This window comes from Xyrauchen texanus, chromosome 2 (assembly GCF_025860055.1).
Source record: "Xyrauchen texanus isolate HMW12.3.18 chromosome 2, RBS_HiC_50CHRs, whole genome shotgun sequence".
NCBI lineage: Eukaryota > Metazoa > Chordata > Actinopteri > Cypriniformes > Catostomidae > Xyrauchen > Xyrauchen texanus.
The window spans coordinates 10287541-10307428 of NC_068277.1; the positions used below are offsets into that span (position 1 = coordinate 10287541).

Genomic DNA, 19888 nt, shown 5'->3' on the forward strand with positions numbered 1-19888 from the left:
TAGCATGCATAAAATGAAAACTGCTTTAATACAACGTCAAGGAAGAACAACATTTCTTTCAATCTTCACTTTTAATAAACTTATTTATTTGCCAAATGAATAAAGCTGCAACCAATAAAGAAAGACAATATTTTTCCATCAAGCGTTTTCTTCCCCATAATTTAAAGCTCAACCAACCAGCTTTCCATTTAAAATTGGGCCAAAAGTTTGTAGACAGTATATGAATAATGTGTTAAAATAGTACGTATCACTAAAAATATAATTTGGCCTTCCAGGGCCACTGTCTCAGTAAAAGCCTTAGGACTGTTTTAAGCAACCGTGGATTATAGTTATAATTATAACTTTTATGGCAGAGAAAATGCATAACATGAAATAGTGTATTTCTTTTGATTAAATAGTGTTTATCAAAAGGCAAATGTAAGAAATAAAAGCGTTTTAACTTGTACTGTACTGAAGTTTTGTTTATGCTGCTGATTTATTAAGCTCTCTTCCGGAAAGAGCACTGACAAATGCAATGTAAGGTAATGTCATGTTATGAATTACTGATGTTTTTGGAATCACAATGGTGAGAAACTAAATCATGCACTTATGCTAAATGTTTGACAAAATTGTCTGTCTTCTAACAGAAAAGTGTTCGTCAGTGTGATGAGTGAACTCTTGCAAAAGGTGTGTCTTATGTGCACTTCTCTCGATTTGGGAAATATTCTCAGCTGTTTAAATGTAAGATGCTAAAATACGTATGTATTTCATATGAAATGTAATTTTGTTCCCTCGAATACGGGACAATTCCATTTTATATGGGACGGTTGGCAACCCTAGTTCCCAGTCTTATTGAGCACAGTTCATCAATTGCACATTATTTTGAGGAATAATCTTTCCTCAAATTGTAATAACTTGCCTCTGCCTCTGAAACAACTGTCCTTTTGGCTAACATTACCTAAAGGCTAGAACAGGGGTTTTCAAACTGGGGACCGGGGTCCAGGGGGGCGTAAAGGGGTGCTAGGGAGTCTGCAGAAAACTTTGGAAAAAGTAAGAGTAAAAAAAAGATATTAGCTTTATAGTTTGTAGAAAAAAGATACGCTGTCAACGTAATACAAAGTAAATATTTTCAAGATATGATTTTTTATTTTTTTATTTTGTCTTTATTGCAATGGCAATGTAAATGGCAATTATTTAATTTGGCAAACAATATGTTGTTTTTATAGTGACACTCTTACTATTTTTCCACATAGTGTAAATGTATCATTATATAGGAAAATACAGGGCTGCCATTATATTTTAGGATGTGGATCCCTCACAAGGGAATCATCATTTTTAAGGGGTCCATTGCATAAAGTTTGAAACCCCTGTGCTAGGGTACACTTACGATGATGCTCAAAGATGCAAACTGTGCGTGTGTCTAGAAAAATTAGGCTGCAGACTGCTGATGATGAAATGTACATACAGACATGCGGAAAACCGAAGTATGCTTTGGCCTTAAGCCATGCAGTTTATTAGTTAATGTTATCCAATAACCAAATAGCTATTTAATTATGGTTTTAGGCTACAGTTGTAGGTAATGCAGACTTTCTAAAATCTTTAAGCAAGTAGTTAATGTCAATCATTTGCATAATGATGAAATCTGATATTAATAGAAAATGAAGCTGTAATATAATTAAAGCATGATTTTCTGTAAAGCTGCTTTGAAACAATGTGTTTTGAAAAGCGCTAAACAAATAAAGAGGACTTGACCTATGGTGGAGTCTAGTGCAGTTTAATGCTGGTTAACTTTAATGTAATAATGGAATCATGGAAAAACTGGAAACAACAGGGAATTTTTTCAGAGTTTGAAAAGCCATTGAAATTAATAATATCCTAAAAAGGAATGGACATTTCTTGGCGATCGTAAATTTTTCTAGTTATGCTCGGATCTGAAAAATGTCTTAATGCATGGAAACCCTGAATAAAGGTTGCAGCAAAGCTATCAAGTAATGACAGATTTGAAGATTAAACATTACGATTGGGATATATCAGGAGGCTCTCAAGGGTAAACTTGACCTTTAACCTCCACGTCCCAATCAAAAAGCAACTTTGAAACCTTCTTGTTTTGTTTCAGGAGAAGAGTAGTCCCCCACAACTTGCATTCAGGTCTAGCTCCATTTTGGAATGGACCGCTTACTTTTCACAAATACTTGAATGTTTTATGTTGGCTTTAAGGTCATCTTGTTACACTCACATTCAAAATGAGTTCTGTGATTGACAGATAATGCTTTGCATGGCACACTAGGTTCCTCCGAGACTATCTTTTGTGGAATTAGAACACAGGAGTGTGTGATGGGAACGCCTGCTGATTTCATTTCATTTCCTCATTTGTCTACAGTTGTTTTGCCACCACTGATTGTGAACACTAGAACAGGTGTCCCACTGTGCTAAATTCTTTTACTCTAAAGAAAGAGCATTCAGTGGGTGATACCTGACTTTGTGGCCTCTGGTTAGATGAACTTACGTAATGCTTAGTGTAAGCCGCAGAAATAAATGAGCTGGGAGTTTATCTAAAGCATCTTTCCCATGTTGAACAAGTGCAGCTTCCCCAGGATGCCTTCCTATGAGGCCAAGTAAACAGAAGAGGCAAAAGTATTTCAGTTTGGCTCGAGCTATTTGGATGAACATACTATTAAGACGGGAGGCAACTGGGTTCTGTATTTTCTCCAGAACACTAGGCATCACAAGATCATACAGGTTCATACATTTACAGTAAATAAAGTAACTAGATTTCTTTTTTATGTCCTTATTGTGAATTGGAGCATCTGAATCAACATACTGTAAGAAATGAAACATAAATCGTATCCGTATGAAACTTATTATTATCGTGCACAATGCACAGACTTGTGGAATAAATGTAATGGTCTTTGGCTTGTTCACTGAGGGTTTAATAGACACCATTCTATTTATCCTTCATGTCTGTATTGCAAATGTGCAGTGAATGATACATGCCAAAATTGAATACTTTTAAGGCATTTGTTAAAATCCCTAACCCTAAGTATCAGCAATATAGTAAAAGTGATGCTTGCTGTTACCCAATATTGTCGACCACTACTGTTCTTCAAAAAAGCAACTTCAGATTGTGCACACAATCTAAATCTTGTCTTCCAAAACAATCTGTGTTAAAGCCATTCCTAGAAAGTACTCAAAATATAGCTTTTGTTTTACAGGAAGTTGATATATTACCATTACCATATTATTATTATATTATGTGTGAGTGCAGAGATGTGTCAGACAGGATGCAAATTAGTCATATTATATGACTACAGAGCACATAGCAGAGCGAGCTGTAGGGAACAACGTGTCTCAGTTCATGTTCACTTTCATAGAAAGCATTCAAACTGCCACACTTTAGTTTGTGGTGTGTCACATGCGCTCAACATCCTCTCTCATTCCTCTTTGACTGAGTAAAGTTACGTATGTGCTGTGCATCAGCATTAGATAATTGACACTATAAAGCAGATTTGACCGGAAGTATTGACTTTTTGATGACACATTAGTGGGAATACAAGTCAGATCACTAGGGAGAGTACAAACTGTATCTGTATGCTTATGTCAGTATTAAACACTTGACTTGAACATAATGGCCTGTGGTTGAATGTGATGTAACCAGAAGATCTGCTCTATTTTGACAGCTTATAGTGTATATTTTCAGTTTAAATCAAATTGTAGACTGTCTCTTGGCAATTCTATGCCGAACTAGTCATGCATTTTTTGAAAGACATACATGTATCAGTGCTTTAAAAGCAGCAAAATAATTGTGTTTTAGGCTTTAGTTCTGTCTAAATGAAATGCTACATCAGTGTCGTCGTTTCTGGTGTCATAACTCTGAGCATGCATCTTGTTTACTGTCCGCTGTGCATGAAAATCACAATGTGTCACTGTCTTTGGAGTTTAAAGGTGGCTATATGGGTAGGGACCTGGGTAGCTCAACGTGTATCGATGCGGACTACCAGCCCTATAGTCGCGAGTTCGAATCCAGGGTGTGCAGAGAGACTCTGGCCAGGTCTCCTAAGCAACCAAAGTGGCCCTGTTGCTAGTGAGGGTAGAATCGCATGGGGTAACATCCTTGTGATTGCGATTAGTGGCTCTCGCTCTCAATGGGGAACGTGGTAAGTTGTGCGTGGATCGCGGAAAGAAGCACGATCCTCCACATGCGGTGTCTTCACAGTGTCATGCACGACGAGCCACGTGATAAGATGTGCAGATTTATGGTCTCAGAAGCAGGGGCAACTGAGACTTGTCCTCCACCACCCGGATTGAGGTGAGTAACCTTGCCACCACGAGGACCTACTAAGTAGTGGGAATTGGGCATTCCAAGTTGGGATAAAAGGGGATTAGAAAAAGGTGGCTAGATGGATAATTAGGGGTCAAGCACAGAAGGTGCTGTAGCCTCTTGTATCCATTAATATTATTAATTATTATTCTTCCTCCCAATGGTAGGCTATGGCAGCCCATAGAACCGTACATAGGAAAATTATGAAATTTGGCACACTGATAGAGGTGGTCATGAATAGCACCCATACCAAATTTGGGGTCTTTGTAACTTTTTAAACATATGTCCTAATAATGAGGATTTCAACGATACCAATTTCCCCCATTTCATCCCTATTGTCTCTTTACCATATTGAGTTTTATAAATAAGTGATAAATCTTCATCATCAACATCATGTCCTGAGGATAGCAAAGAAGATTGGAAACAGCGCCACCTATATTTCAAAAGATAACCTTCACATGTGTGCTGACTTTAACCTCAGGAAGTCTCTTTACCACTTGGTGGGCATGTCAACTGAGTAGATCAGTGTGTTAAAGAACTGTTTTTTTTTGTTTCAAGCATCATGGGTTCGAATATCCACCTCATTGTAAGTCATTCTATAAAAAGTTCTGTAGTTCTGGTGATATTTGTATTGTGCTTATTGAATGGCTGCTGGGTTTTCCAATTTTCCAATAAAATTCTGAATTTGATCTCTGTTGAAAAGTTACATGAATACAAAGTTGATAACGATGACTTGTGTTTGGATGTAAAAAAAAAATTCTTAGCATAGTATGTTCCTTTTGGTGGCTGTTAGCCCAGCAGCTGAGCGGACCAGTGGTTAGAGCCATGAAATGTCAAACTGAAGGTTCCCAGTTCGATCATGCCCTGAGACAAGATTCAAGTTGGTGTTAGTTTGTTCTGCCGTGTTCTGCATTGGTTGCCATGTTGGTGCTTGGTCCCATAATTGATGCTTGCAGCTATATCTAATGATTGAAATTCTGAATGCAAATTGCAATGATGTAATTATTGTTAATTAGATTTTGAAGGGCAACCATTCTGTCCATGTAAATTAAAGGAATATTTTCACACTTTAATGTTAAATCTCGAAAATAGACATTATATCACGTGTAAAACCGAAATAATCTACAAAAAAAAAAGCTTGAATGGTGTCTGTTCATTAAGAAGTTTGAGGTATAATATTGTGGAGAAAAAAATTACAATATAATTTTTTAGGGATATAAATAGTATTGCCTTTTAAGCACTGTAATTAGGTTAACATCAACAGGCATCAACAAACATCATCCTATCAAATGTCAGAGCAGAGTAATGTCTCCCCTGAAACTATTCCCTTGGTATCATTTGATTGTAAATGATCACAGACTTAGCTCCTATTTCATTTCCAGTGATTTACAGAATCATCTACAGAATCTTCAAATGAAAGAATGTTTCACCTCCCCCTGGCAGTTGGTTCCATTCCAGACTAGAATGTTCAACCACAGCCGCCAGGGAAAATGTAAAGAACTAAGAGAGAAATACCATCTATGGGGGGTCAGGCATTCAAGGTTTGTGTAGGAACTGATGTTTTGAATTTGCCGCTCTCCTAACATTCAGATGTTCATGCCAGGATAAAGAACAGAGATGGTGCATGGTTTATGTTTTATGTTTTTGAATGCAGTCCTGGTTGAGAACACACCGTATTCTTGCAAGTACCTGTATGGGATATTACATTTAGATACCGTGTGTCCTCACAAAAATGACTGAAACATCCAAACTTGTTAATCAGAAGGGGGTAACCATAAACTTTTGTCCAAATAGTGTAGTTGAAAAAAATGATAGTTCTTGCTCGAAAACAACGAGTAGACAAGACATACCGAAGTTGTTGTAAAATTGTATAATTGGTAATAATAGATCCCCTCTGCCTCCACATCAATTGAGTTCTATAGTAATGCGCAAGACTACATATCTACAATGTTAACTGCATTTAGGCTAATGAACTGTATTACTTGGCAGAAGACCTGTTTATTAGTGGTACTTGTTTGTGGTGCTGTTACTTTTCAAAACAATTCTGCCTGGCAGACAAAAAAAATAGGCAAAAAAACATCATAGACTTGCATTGATGGAGGGAACCGAGCCATATCTAGGGACCAGAATATTATAAAGACTTAATATAAAGGGGTGGGCTCTTTTGCGTTGGGAGGCACTGATGTGACTTTATGGACGATACCAATATTAACAAAACAATATACCATATTGTTCTAATAATTCCTAATTTCCAATAAACATCTGATCTTTTGAACACATGACAGGCCACAATTTTAAAGAAAGCTACAGTGAAATATACATACAAGATACAAAAGATTAAGATGCCAAAATATGAAAACATGTTGGTTGATATGAAAAAAAAGAAAGTTATTTTTTACTTCTAAAAAATTTTGCACTTCTGTTTTTGCTATTTAAAACATAGCTTTTTTTAAGGTGTAGTAATCAATCACATTAACATGGCTAAACAGTGAAATCTATAATCTTTTTTTTTTTCTCTCCCCAATTTGGATTGCCCAGTTCCCAGTGCGCTCTAAGTCCTCGTGGTGGCGTAGTGACTTGCCTCAATTCGGGAGGAGGACGAATCTCAATTGCCTCCACGTCTGAGACGTCAATCTGCACATCTTATCACGTGGCTGGTTGAGCGCACTACCGCGGAGAATTGCATGAAGCCTCCACTAGAGGTCGACCGATATATCAGTTTTGCCCATTAATCGGCACCAATAGTGATTTCGGAAACTATCGGTTATCTGTAAAAATCCACAGCGATAATTTTCCCCCACTGTGTCCCGTTGTGTTCGGTGCTGGAGCGGCTGGAAAGGGTGCGCTGTCATAATACAGTATGAGAGCGGCCTCTAGAGGCAAAATAAAAACTATCACTGATGCCTGATGTTGGTTGTTTTGACACGTTCTTCACGTTGAATGTAGAGGAACACTAAATGGAGCTGAACAACACAGATTTAAAACACCAACAACTAAAAGGTATGTATACAGAACATGTTGTCATATCATTATAAAGTATTTCATTTCTTGAATAGATGCTGCATTAGTAAAGAACAGCAGTGTGCTTGCAGACCAGGCTGAGAGGACGCTAACATTAAAGCTAACCTCAAGTGGTTAGAACCACATGACAAAAAACATGCAAGTCCTACCCAAATGTTTAAATAAAATGTATTCCCATCTATTTGCATTAGTTTATATCCAGTCACATTTATGCTTTAGCCAGCTAAGTTGTATATTTAACAGTAGTGAGAGATTTGAGAAAAATATCTTCATGCAGTCAAGAGAAACGTATAAACAAATCAGAAACACATCTGATTTTAATAACATTTTATCCTCACAGTAATACGTATTTTTGTCATTTTGATTGGATAATCATCAAGTGATCGGCGTGTGTGTTTGACGAGTTTCTTGGAGAATTTAAACAAGCGTAACAGCACAAAATACAAGCATAAATTTCACTGAATCTGATAGAAGTGTTAAAAAAGCATAAGACATTGCAATTCACTAGTTTGCCCTAGTTTTTACATTAAGGACCCCTCACCAGAAGTGAAGTGATCAGCCACTTGAAGACGTTCGATAGCTCTGTGAAAAGTAAATACACTCACCTAAAGGATTATTAGGAACACCATACTAATAGTGTTTGACCCCCTTTCGCCTTCAGAACTGCCTTAATTCTATGTGGCATTGATTCAACAAGGTGCTGAAAGCATTCTTTAGAAATGTTGGCCCATATTGATAGGATAGCATCTTGCAGTTGATGGAGATTTGTGGGATGCACATCCAGGGCACGAAGCTCCCGTTCCACCACATCCCAAAGATGCTCTATTGGGTTGAGATCTGGTGACTATGGGGGCCATTTTAGTACAGTGAACTCATTGTCATGTTCAAGAAACCAATTTGAAATGATTCGAGCTTTGTGACATGGTGCATTATCCTGCTGGAAGTAGCCATCAGAGGATGGGTACATGGTGGCCATAAAGGGATGGACATGGTCAGAAACAATGCTCAGGTAGGCCGTGGCATTTAAACGATGCCCAATTGGCACTAAGGGGCCTAAAGTGTGCCAAGAAAACATCCCCCACACCATTACACCACCACCACCAGCCTGCACAGTGGTAACAAGGCATGATGGATCCATGTTCTCATTCTGTTTATGCCAAATTCTGACTCTACCATCTGAATGTCTCAACAGAAATCGAGACTCATCAGACCAGGCAACATTTTTCCAGTCTTCAACTGTCCAATTTTGGTGAGCTCTTGCAAATTGTAGCCTCTTTTTCCTATTTGTAGTGGAGATGAGTGGTACCCGGTGGGGTCTTCTGCTGTTGTAGCCCATCCGCCTCAAGGTTGTGCGTGTTGTGGCTTCACAAATGCTTTGCTGCATACCTCGGTTGTAACGAGTGGTTATTTCAGGCAAAGTTGCTCTTCTATCAGCTTGAATCAGTCAGCCCATTCTCCTCTGACCTCTAGCATCAACAAGGCATTTTCGCCCACAGGACTGCCACATACTGGATGTTTTTCCCTTTTCACACCATTCTTTTTAAACCCTAGAAATGGTTGTGTGTCAAAATACCAGTAACTGAGCAGATTGTGAAATACTCAGACCGGCCCGTCTGGCACCAACAACCATTCCACGCTCAAAATTGCTTAAATCACCTTTCTTTCCCATTCTGACATTCAGTTTGGAGTTCAGGAGATTGTCTTGACCAGGACCACACCCCTAAATGCATTGAAGCAACTGCCATGTGATTGGTTGATTAGATAATTGCATTAATGAGAAATTGAACAGGTGTTCCTAATAATCCTTTAGGTGAGTGTATATCAAATGCACGCACAGCGCCAGCGCGTCAGTGAATGGTGCTGATCTACCTACACACACTTGCGGCTATTTTATGCCTTCACAGCAGTGCGCAATATTTGAGCGCTACTCCACGAACAACATCTCAGATGTAGGTGCTCAATAGTTCGGTACACTTATAATATGCATTTAGAACCGGAGGTGCATTTGACCAGAATTTGAATTAGAAGCGAATTAAACTACTGTGAACTAACCTACAAACAGACACATACAGGACGTCCTGGAGAGTTTGGATGGAATGTCAAAATTTAAAAGCGTGGGGGTTTAAAAGGTGCATGACTTAAATATATTACTGTTGTATGTTTAAAAATGTATATATATTTATTATTAGTATTATTATTGTCATCATTAGTATTTGTTAACAACGAGCAAGAACTATGACAGTTACATTTTATTGAAAAAGTTTAATAATTTACTTAATAGTAAACTGACAAAAAGGAAAACAAGGGAAATTATAAATAAACAATCTAATTCTACAGCTAAAGATATATAATTAAAGAAATTGGATAGTAATTTTATTTAGAAATATAGCTCCTTATTGACAACTCCATTATCTCACTTAATAAACATGTCAATTAGGGAAAGCAAATTCCCAGAAATTTGGAAAGAAAAGATATTATTACTATTATTTTTAAATCTGGTGAATCGAGTTTGGTCTCAAATTATTGACCAGTTTTGGTTTTACCTGTCATGTCTACGGTCTTAGAGAAGGTAGTGGCAGAACAATTAATAAATCACTTAGAGAGTAATCATTTCCTCCACCCGCAGCAGTTTTCTTTTAGTTTTTTTTTTTTTTTGCTTGTTTTTTGCTAATTACAATTTTTTGGAAAACAAGGGGGCATGGCAACAGGGGCATGTTTTGGGAGCAGATTTTAGTCAGTCAGACCGGTGGTGCCCCAGCCTGAATCGGGTGGGGAAGGAGTGCGACGAAGAACATGGCTGGGGATGAATCAGCTGGAGAGCGAGACAAGGGGCAGCCGGAAATGCCGGTGAGAGAGAGAGAGACGCACGTGGCCACGTCGCATATGTGTCTGTTTGTCTGATGTTTTATGTTGTTTTAAGTTGAGTTTTACATTAAATCTTTTCTTTACTGTTCAGCTGGTTCCTGCCGCCTCCTTGCCCATCCTTTAACTGTTACAATGTGTTTCTCTAATAGAAAACAAAAAGGAACATTGAAAATGAAGATACAAAATAAAGAAATAGAAGAAGTAAAAGAGTTCAAGTTTTTAGGTATTATTTTAGATTCACAACTCACATTTGATAGACACATAAAGCAACTTTCAAAAAAGGTAAAGATTAACTTGCATTGTTTCAAATATATTAGACGTACATGTTACCATCTGAAATAACCATACAATAAAATAAATGATAAATCGTTCATAAAATTGGTTAAGCGCTGGTTTAAAAGAAACCAGAGCCGGACTCATTTTTAATTCTCAATACATTTTTGGTCTAATCTTTTGTGCTATATGTTACCAGTGTTGGGAGCAACCTTTTTTATAGGATTAGTTTATATCCCTTGATTTATGTAGTTTTTAATGAAAAAAGCCTGTCTATGGACCTGAAATGCAAATTAGCATATGCTATAATCTACAATGCATCTTTTTAGTTTTTGTGCTGATATCGTGTTTTTGTACTGTCCCTATACAAATAAACCAATAAATAAATAAATCATGCAGAATTAAAGAAAATCATACCGATATCTCAGAAATCAAAGTCTGCTGGTTTCAAAGCATTTTGGATGGTTTTCCTCATCATGTAGCCTATATAAGCAAGTGCTGCTTTCACAATTGTTACGTCCATTTATGGCATTGTTTCCACATTAATGTGAGAACAAGACAGAATTAAATGTGAAAAATGTTAGGTGTGCCAACCCTTCTACATAGTGTTTCTGTTATTATTTCTGGATTGTGCATTCACAGAGTTTTTACAAAGTGAGTTACTAATTAATTCTAAATAAACCATAGATTTTTTATATCTGCATTTTCATGCTTATTACAGATATTAATACATTAGATGTCGATGGTATTAATTTGGTCAATAATTGGCCGATAAATATTATCGCCGCTCATTAGCCGACTGCAGGCTTCTGGTGGTAACGCAGTTCTGCAGAAATGATATTAGGTATGCTGGAGCAGACCCAGTGACTGTTCTGGATGCCAGCATCAGAGCCTTGAATTTGATATGTGCACCAGCAGCCAGTGAAGAGATTCAGGGAGTGGTGTAATATGTGCTCTCTTTGGTTCATTAAAGACCAGTTGTGCTGCTGCATTCTGGATCATTTGCAGGGGTCTAATTGTGCATGCAAGAAGGCCTGTAATGAGAGCATTACAGTAGTCCAGTCTAGTTATGACAAATGACTGAACAAGACGTTGTTTGGCATGTTCAGAGAGGAAGGGTTTTATCTTCCTGATATTGTAGAGTGTAAATCTACATTATAGTGCTGTCTTTGAGATGTGGTCTGTGAAACTGAGTTGATTATCGATTGTTACCCCTAGCTTTCTGACCATTTTTAAAGGCGTTATTGTAGTTGAACGTGTTGTTGACGTGTATCTGTAAATGAACCTTTCATAATGGATTTTTTGTTTTCTAAACCTCTTACTCCATTCCACTGATTTAGTATAACTGAGTACCACATCATATACAACAAGTATTTTTGTAAATTTTTGCGCTATAAAACCAATAGCTATTCTATTCTTTTATTAAAGTCATAGTCATCTGGATTTGTCAATTTCCAAGAACAAGTTTCCAAATCAGTCGATTTTTTATTTTTTTTTTTTTATGCAGCTATGATTTTATAGTTTTGTCCATTTTAACATTTTAACAATCATGTAGCTTTTGAATGCAAAATATGAAATTACTTGAAAATTGGAAGAGTTTGACAACTGTGTCACAGTTATATAACATATTGGAAGCATATGCATGAAGAATTACAGTTGGTTTAATGCTGAATGCTCTTGCCAGGATGTTATCAAAAACCGATGTAGATGGAGGCATAATTATGTTTACCTTAAAGATGTGTTAATTATCAATATGTTATGGTAAAAGTGATAGCCCATATTCGATTGGAAATATATGATGGATAGACATGCTGTGTACCAACATTATGACATTGTCAGAGCTTGGTATCAACTGTTATATAACGTATAAAAATGGCAAGTGATGTCATTGTGCACAATTGGCCAAAGCTCTTTTCATCACCAGCTCTAATTTGTATACTTCAGTGATATCATGTATCATCTCCCTGTCTCTGTTTTCTCGCAGGACTGCTCCAGCTCAGAGGAATACACTGTGGCAGCAGCATTACTGCCCTTGACGACAGTCTTTTACAGGGTAAGTAAGAGTAAAACACCCCATGAAATCTCAACAAGCACATTTTTATGTCATGTGGTGATGTATTTTCTATTGAAACAAGAAGTTTCATTATCATTCTAGGGAGTAATTGATTGTAACAAAAAGTAGTGTAGTGCAACACAAGTCTTCACTCTTTTGTTTTTGGTCTGTTTTATCAGAAAAGAAAGACTGTACATTTTAAATGCTTATCTCTGCTAAAAGTGAATTTTGAAAACTTCTAGAAGTACACTAGCATATAGATGACCTCAAAGACAATTGGACTATAAAAGCTGCAAAACTGTAATTTTGATTTCATGGGGTCTTGAAAGCCAGGCTGACTGCAGGCGAACTGGCATCTCTAGTTTCCTGCTACTGGTCACGGCTAAATGACAGTGGCTCCAGTGTTCATTTATGCTGAAAGGAGATTTCTATTTACACCTGTCTCAATCCGATCCATTTGTTTAAGGCTGAGGCTATATTATCCACTCTACATTATATTAGGATCATTTGATGTGCCCATTGTGGAATGCAACAGCAGATAGGTGTAACAATTTCTCTAGCCTAGTTCAATTTAACTTTGGCCATATGGAAAAGGGGGTAGGAATTGGCCTTTTCCCCTCTCTCTCTCTCTCTCTCTCTCTCTCTCTCTCTCTTATTTATTTTTTTAGGCAAAAAAAAAACATAGTGTTGAAGGGAATGTGGCTTTCAACACATACCCAGATTTTTGTTGTCATAGGGATAGACACAACTTACTCAGTTGCTTTTTTAATTGTGTGTGCTCTTGCTGCTGTGCTGTTTATCTACAGAGAATCACTATGTGCACAGGGGACTTCACGTTATCATTAGAAATCATGTTGATGATTCTCATCTCCATTTGCCGTGACAACAGTACTTGCTCAAACCCAGTGTTAAATCCCTAACTTTATCACTGCATTTGGACTCGTTTATATGGTCAAAATAACCCAAATGCGTTGAGATAAGATTGCTTGTCCCATCCAGGAATGGGTTTAAATTCCTTTGGGATTAGTGTCCCTCTGAAACAACGGTCTACGAGTTTTATGTTTTTTTTTTTGCATTGGTGTTTACTTGTGCAAACATTGCCGGCACGATGCTTTGTGGGTGATTGCCAAGGCATTGCTATGTAGTTGCTATTATTATTATAGTGCATTCACATCATGTCAGAATTACTGTTATTACGAGATGAGAGCTCTGAGATTCTACTCGAATTGTTGCATCCTCAGACCTCAGAATTTATTATTTTCTTTGGCAACACTAATCACTCCAAAACAGATCTATGTGTGGCTTTGTTGTGGATTAAAGACAAATATTTGATCACTACATTAATTCATATATGCATGTTCTTGCAAATTTTTAAAGAACAAAGAAAGCACTCATGGTAAAGGCCCCAATATACTACATATGAAATTGAAGAATGAACGGTTGTGACCTCATTTAGAACAAAATCTGGCCAAAAAAAAGTGTTTTTGCATTAATTTAGGTGGTTTGTAACAGCTCGCCTGGACGGACTTTTAGCAAAACGTCTTATCGGCTGCTAAAGACCTTCTGCTATTGGTCCACATCATCGGTAGGTGTGACCTAGAGCTCCATCTACCTTGAGGCAACAGCTAATTCTCTTTGTGTTGTTCAATCAGCCAAGCTCAATCAACATGAGAACACAGAGTTATTAGCGATATGGTGCAAATTGACCTAGAGTACATCTGTATGACTGTATGACTGTTCACGTAGAGACATTTTCCAAGACAATGTCAAGTGATTTTTTTTTGTTTTTGTTTTGTTTGTTTAATTAGTCTCCAAAAGGAATCAAATCTACTCAAATATTCTTAAGTGCCCACTCACTTTTTTGTTTTATATGCTGCTTCACTCATGTGCTTCCTGCTGCAAAAGCCATTCACACATCTGCCCATAATAAGATATGCCTCTCTTATGATCATTCTTTTGTCTGTATTTTGCCCATTTACACTCTAATATAAACCCATCTTTGCAGTCGGATCAGTGTTATAATAAATTGCAATAACAGAGTGTAATCGGCACACATTATGGCCATGTGTAGCATGTTAGCTCATATTTTAATGTACCTCTAAACGCCTCCCACTGCAGTGTGGCAGGTGTCTGAATTTTCACAAACACTATACATTTGCTCAGCTGTTTTGAACTTCCTTTTACCCCATTTCCTTTTTGTATAACAGTGGATAAGAAAGCGTTATATCAAGCAGAAGTATAAGTGAACTACCTTTTAACTGTTGAGGTAACTGCCATTTTTGGTTCTTTTTATGTGAAGTCGCAATTGTCAAGTCAGAACAGTCAGATTTTACATTTTACATAGTTATTGTAATTTCGACATGACGTGAACACTCTGTCAGTTGCTAGTTGCCCAGTCAAAAGAGCTCACCTCCAAGTCTTATGATATTCTGGTCCTTAGATATGGCTTGGGTGCGTTCTTCAATCTAATTGTTGTTGGTTTTTTGCACATTTTATCCTCCACCAGTCAAAAATGGTAAGTTAGTAAAAGCGCACCTCTCCTTAATACACCTCATGATTTCAGGTGTCATGTTAAGGAGAGTCACTGGACATCCTGTCCCTAACGGCACGCTGCACGTGTGTTTGTTGCCTGCTAGCCTGGGTGGGTCGTTGAGTGTGTACAGCCGATTTTCCGCATGCATCCACTTTCTATTTTTTATCGTGATTAAACTGCACGCATTTTACAGCGCGCACCCATTTTTCTCCTCTGTGTTTCACGGATTATTGCATCAATCTCAAAGCACCGCTTATCAAGATCAACCTTAACTACAAACAACTGCGTGAGGGATTCACATCAATCTCAAACCCTCACCGCTCAGGAACAACCAACAACAACAATCAATTGTGGTAAGTCATGGCATCTGCTCATGTTATTTCTTCCTGCATTGCATGTCACATGTTTACAATAGCTTCTTCTAGCAGCAGTGAGGGATTCACATGTGATAAATGTAAGGAATTTGTCAGGCTGACGGAGAAGGTTAATGAGTTAGAGACACGCATCCGAATGTTAGTTGAGGTCAATGACAAAGAGAAGCCGAGCAACACAGGCACTTTGGTTCCGTCTGTAAATCCCCCTCAGCAGGGCGTTTGGGTGACATCTCGGCATACTCGCTCAGCAAAGCGACACCACTCTCCCGTTCCTGTTAGTGTTTCCAATCGATTCTCCCCAAACAGTGATGCACCCACTGAGAATCATGTTGAAAGAGCCCTAATAACTGGTGATTCTGTTGTAAGGAATGTGGAAATAGGGACTCCAGCCACTATTGTTAAATCCATTTCATGTGCCAGAGCATCTGACATCAGATCAAATTTACAGGTGCTGTCTAATGCTAAATGTAGATTTTCTAAAATTGTTATTCAAGTCAGCACTAATGATGTCCGGCTTCACCAGTCGGAGTTCACGAGAGATAATGTTAAATAGGTGTGTGAACTTGCAAAAACGATGTCAGACCCTGTAATATGCTTTGGCCCCCTCCCTGCCCATCATGGTGATGAGGTTTATAGTAGATTAATGTCACTGAATGGCAAGTAGATTAATGTCAATGTCTGAGTGGTGTCTGGAGAATAGCATAGGATTTATAGACAATTGGAAGAGTTTTTGGGGTAGACCTGGCCTGCTAAATTGAGACGGACACCATCCTTCCAGGGAAGGTGACGCTCTCCTCTCTATTAATGTGGCTCATAGTCTTAATAATGATAGTATTTGACTAATTGGGGCCCAGGTCAGGAAGCAGACAAACTGGTTAATCCGAACATCTGCTAGATCCCTTGAGACATTACACAGGTCACATAAACTACAACACATAGAGACTGTATCACCTAGATATCACATAGAGACTGTGTCTGTTCCCTGAACTACCAAACACAAAACTCTCACTAAAACATTTAGAAACAATTTGATTAAGGTCAAACTTGAACAAAATAAAATATTTAAGATAAACATCATATGAAGGTAGGGCTACTAAACATTAGATCTCTTTCTATGAAAGCACTAATTGTAAATGAAATAATTACAGATCATAGTTTGGATGTGCTCTGTTTGACTGAAACCTGGCTTAAACCTGATGAATATATTAGTTTAAATGAATCCGCTTCCCCAGGTTATTGTTAGAAACACGAGCATTGTCTGAAGGGTCGAGTGTTACTCAGAGGACAGTATATATGTTTAAGTCTTTTGAACTAATAATGTTTAATGTGACGCAATCAGGTTTAAATAAAAAAGCTCCATCATCTGTTGCCCTTGCTACAGTATATAGATCACCTGGGCCTTATTCTGATTTCCTTGGTGAATTTGCTAATTTTTTATCTGATCTTGTAGTTACTGTAAATAGATCTTTAATTGTTGGGAACTTCAACATTCACATAGAAAATGAAAATGACACATTATGATTAGCATTTATCGATATTCTCAACTCTCCTGGAGTCAGAGAGAATGTGACAGGACCAACTCATTGCCATAATCATATGCTAGATTTAATTCTGTCATATGGAGTTGAAATTCTACTGCATAGAGATGGCATCTCAGATCATTACCTTGTCTCTTATATGCTGTGATCAGCTAATCCTCAATCTACACCATGCTATCATTCAGGTAGAACTATTCATTCAACCACTAAATATAGCTTCACTAATAATCTTCCAGATCTATCTCATACACACTGTAAGCCCCAAAGCCTAGAAGAACTTGATGAAATAACAGAAAAAATAAATTCAGTCTTCTCTAGCACTCTTGAATGTTGCCCCCCTTCGATTTAAAGAAAAAGCCTACACCATGGTACAATGATCACACTCATGCTCTCTAGAGAGTAGCACGGAAAATGGAGCGCATGTAGAAGATTACAAAAATGTTTTGTGGTCCACGGAAGGATATTGTCTGTAGCTTCAGACAGGCACTAAAAGCTGCCAGGTCAGCATATTTTAGTAAACTCATTGAAAATAACCACAACAATCCTAGGTGTTTATTCAGTATTGTGGCTAAATTGGTTTGGAATAAAGCCTCAACTGAACTAGATATTTCGTTGCAAAGTGTAATGGCTTCATGAATTTCTTTACTGAAAAAAATTGAAATAATCACAAATAAAATTGAAATTATGCATTCAACTGTCATAGCACCTCAGTAAACAGTGTCTCGTAATTTTCCTCATGAGCAACTTCAGTCCTTCACTGTCATAGGTCATGAAGAGCTTACAAAACTTATCGAAACATCAAAAGCCACAACATGTATGTTAGATCCAATACCAACTAAGCTCTTAAAAGAGGTATTCCCTGAAATCTCAGAACCTCTCCTTAATATTATTAACTCCTCGCTGTCCTTAGGACATGTCCCAAGAAACTTTAAAATGGCAGTTATCAAACTGCTTATTAAGAAACCACAACTTGATCCTGGAGAACTGGCTAATTATAGACCGATTCCAAATCTCCCTTTTATGTTGAAAATACTAGAAAAGGTAGTATACTCCCAACTATGTTCATTTCTACAGTGAAATAGTATATATGAAGAATTTCAGACAGGATTTAGGCCCCATCATTGTACAGAGACTGCACTTATGAATGACTTGCTCTTCATCATCTGATCACAGCTGCATTACACTTCTAGTGCTTTTAGATCCAAGTGCTGCATTCTACACAATAGATCACGACATTCTCTTGAATAGGCTAGAGGATTTTGTTGGCATTTTTGGACTTGAATTAGCATGGTTTAGGTCCTATTTAGCAGACTGCTTCCACTTTGCTTATGGAAATGAGGAATTGTCAAACCAAACAAAAATAAAGTATGGAGTGCCACAGGGATCAGTTTTAGGACCTCTGTATATGCTCCTTGTATATGCTTCCCCAGGGAGATATTATCAGAAATCGTGGAATAAGGTTCCACTGTTATGGCGACGATACCAACTTTATATTTCTTCAAAGATAAAAATTTCACAATTCTCCAAATTAGCAGAGTGTATCAATGAAATAAAAGATTGGATGGCCATACATTTTCTTCTACTCAATTCCGACAAAACAGAGTTACAAATTTTTGGACCAAAAACCTCTAAAAACAAGCCGCTAAAATATCATTAGACTCTCGATGAATGTACTATTACATTGTCTTCAATAGTACAGAACTTAGGTGTTATATTTGATACCAATCTGTCCTTTGAAAATCAAATTACCTATGTTTGTAGAACAGCATTCTTCCACCTAAGAAATATTGCTAAATTATGATACATGCTCCCTGTTGCTGATGCCGATAATACTAATTCATGCGTTCATGACCTCAAGACTAGATTATTGTAATGCATTACTGGGAGGTCCAGCAATATCAATAAATAAACTTCAATTGGTTCAAAATGCAGCAGCCAGAGTGCTGACTAGAACCAAGAAATATGATCAGATTTGAACCATGACCCATTTTATCATTGTTACATTGGCTACATGTTTAATTTTAAAATTCTGTTTACTTCGTACAAAGCTTTGAATGTTCTAGCTCCGCTGTACTTAAGTGATCTTCTACCATGCTATATTCCAACACGTTCATTATGATCACAAAATTCTGGCCTGTTAATAGTTCCTAGAATATCAAAATCCACAAAAGTAGGAAGATCCTTTTCATATTTGGCTCCTAAACTATGGAATAGTCTCCCTAACACTGTTCGAGATGCAGATATACTCAGAAGTCTAGACTATAACCAGGCATACACCTAATTTATCCTTCAACTCACAGTTAGGCTGCTTTAGTTAGGTCTTCCGGAATCAGAAACCAGAAACCTTGATCATGATCTATAACTCTGTAATAAATTGAATGGCATCTATGCTGATATTATTCTATGTGTTTCCCTGTCTCAACCTCGGGACTCCTATCCTGAGGTCACCAAAACCAGCTGGATCCAGCTCCATTCCTGCTTCATGTTGGACTTCACTGCTACGTGTCGTTGTGAGATGATGACTAATAGCAGCTGGCGCCAGCCAAACATCACTTCAGTCTATTACGATGGACTTCCGAGGATAACCTGATGCCAACTCCAACCATGAGACATGGGATACATCATATGCCATTGCCTGAGCCTTGGATTTAAGATAGACCTCACCGAAATTACAGTCCTGTTGAACTGCAAACACCTCACTGATCTCTGCCTGCATCACCTCTGCCTAATGATGGACTATGCTCTTATAATGGAATACATAGAATATCAATTAATTGGCAACAAAATCCTTCATCAGCCAACTAACAAGGACAATTGCATCTATGTGAACTTCTGCAGTTAATCCAGGATGGACTTCAAAGACATTAGCCATTAATCTTACAGTTCAAACAAAATCTTTGTTTAAACACTGAACCTTAACACTTACTTAGTTGG

General features: G+C 37.6%; 1 protein-coding gene across 3 annotated transcripts in view; it reads left to right on the forward strand.

The window, feature by feature from the left end:
- The window catches only part of LOC127660117 (myotubularin-related protein 13-like), a 179503-nt gene that overhangs the window by 102424 nt on the left and 57191 nt on the right, over nt 1–19888 (forward strand). For all 3 annotated transcript variants that reach the window (XM_052150205.1, XM_052150222.1, XM_052150213.1), the window contains exon 17: nt 12441–12509. In XM_052150205.1, the coding sequence (XP_052006165.1) occupies nt 12441–12509 (69 nt within the window). The remainder of the gene's footprint in view (nt 1–12440; nt 12510–19888) is intronic.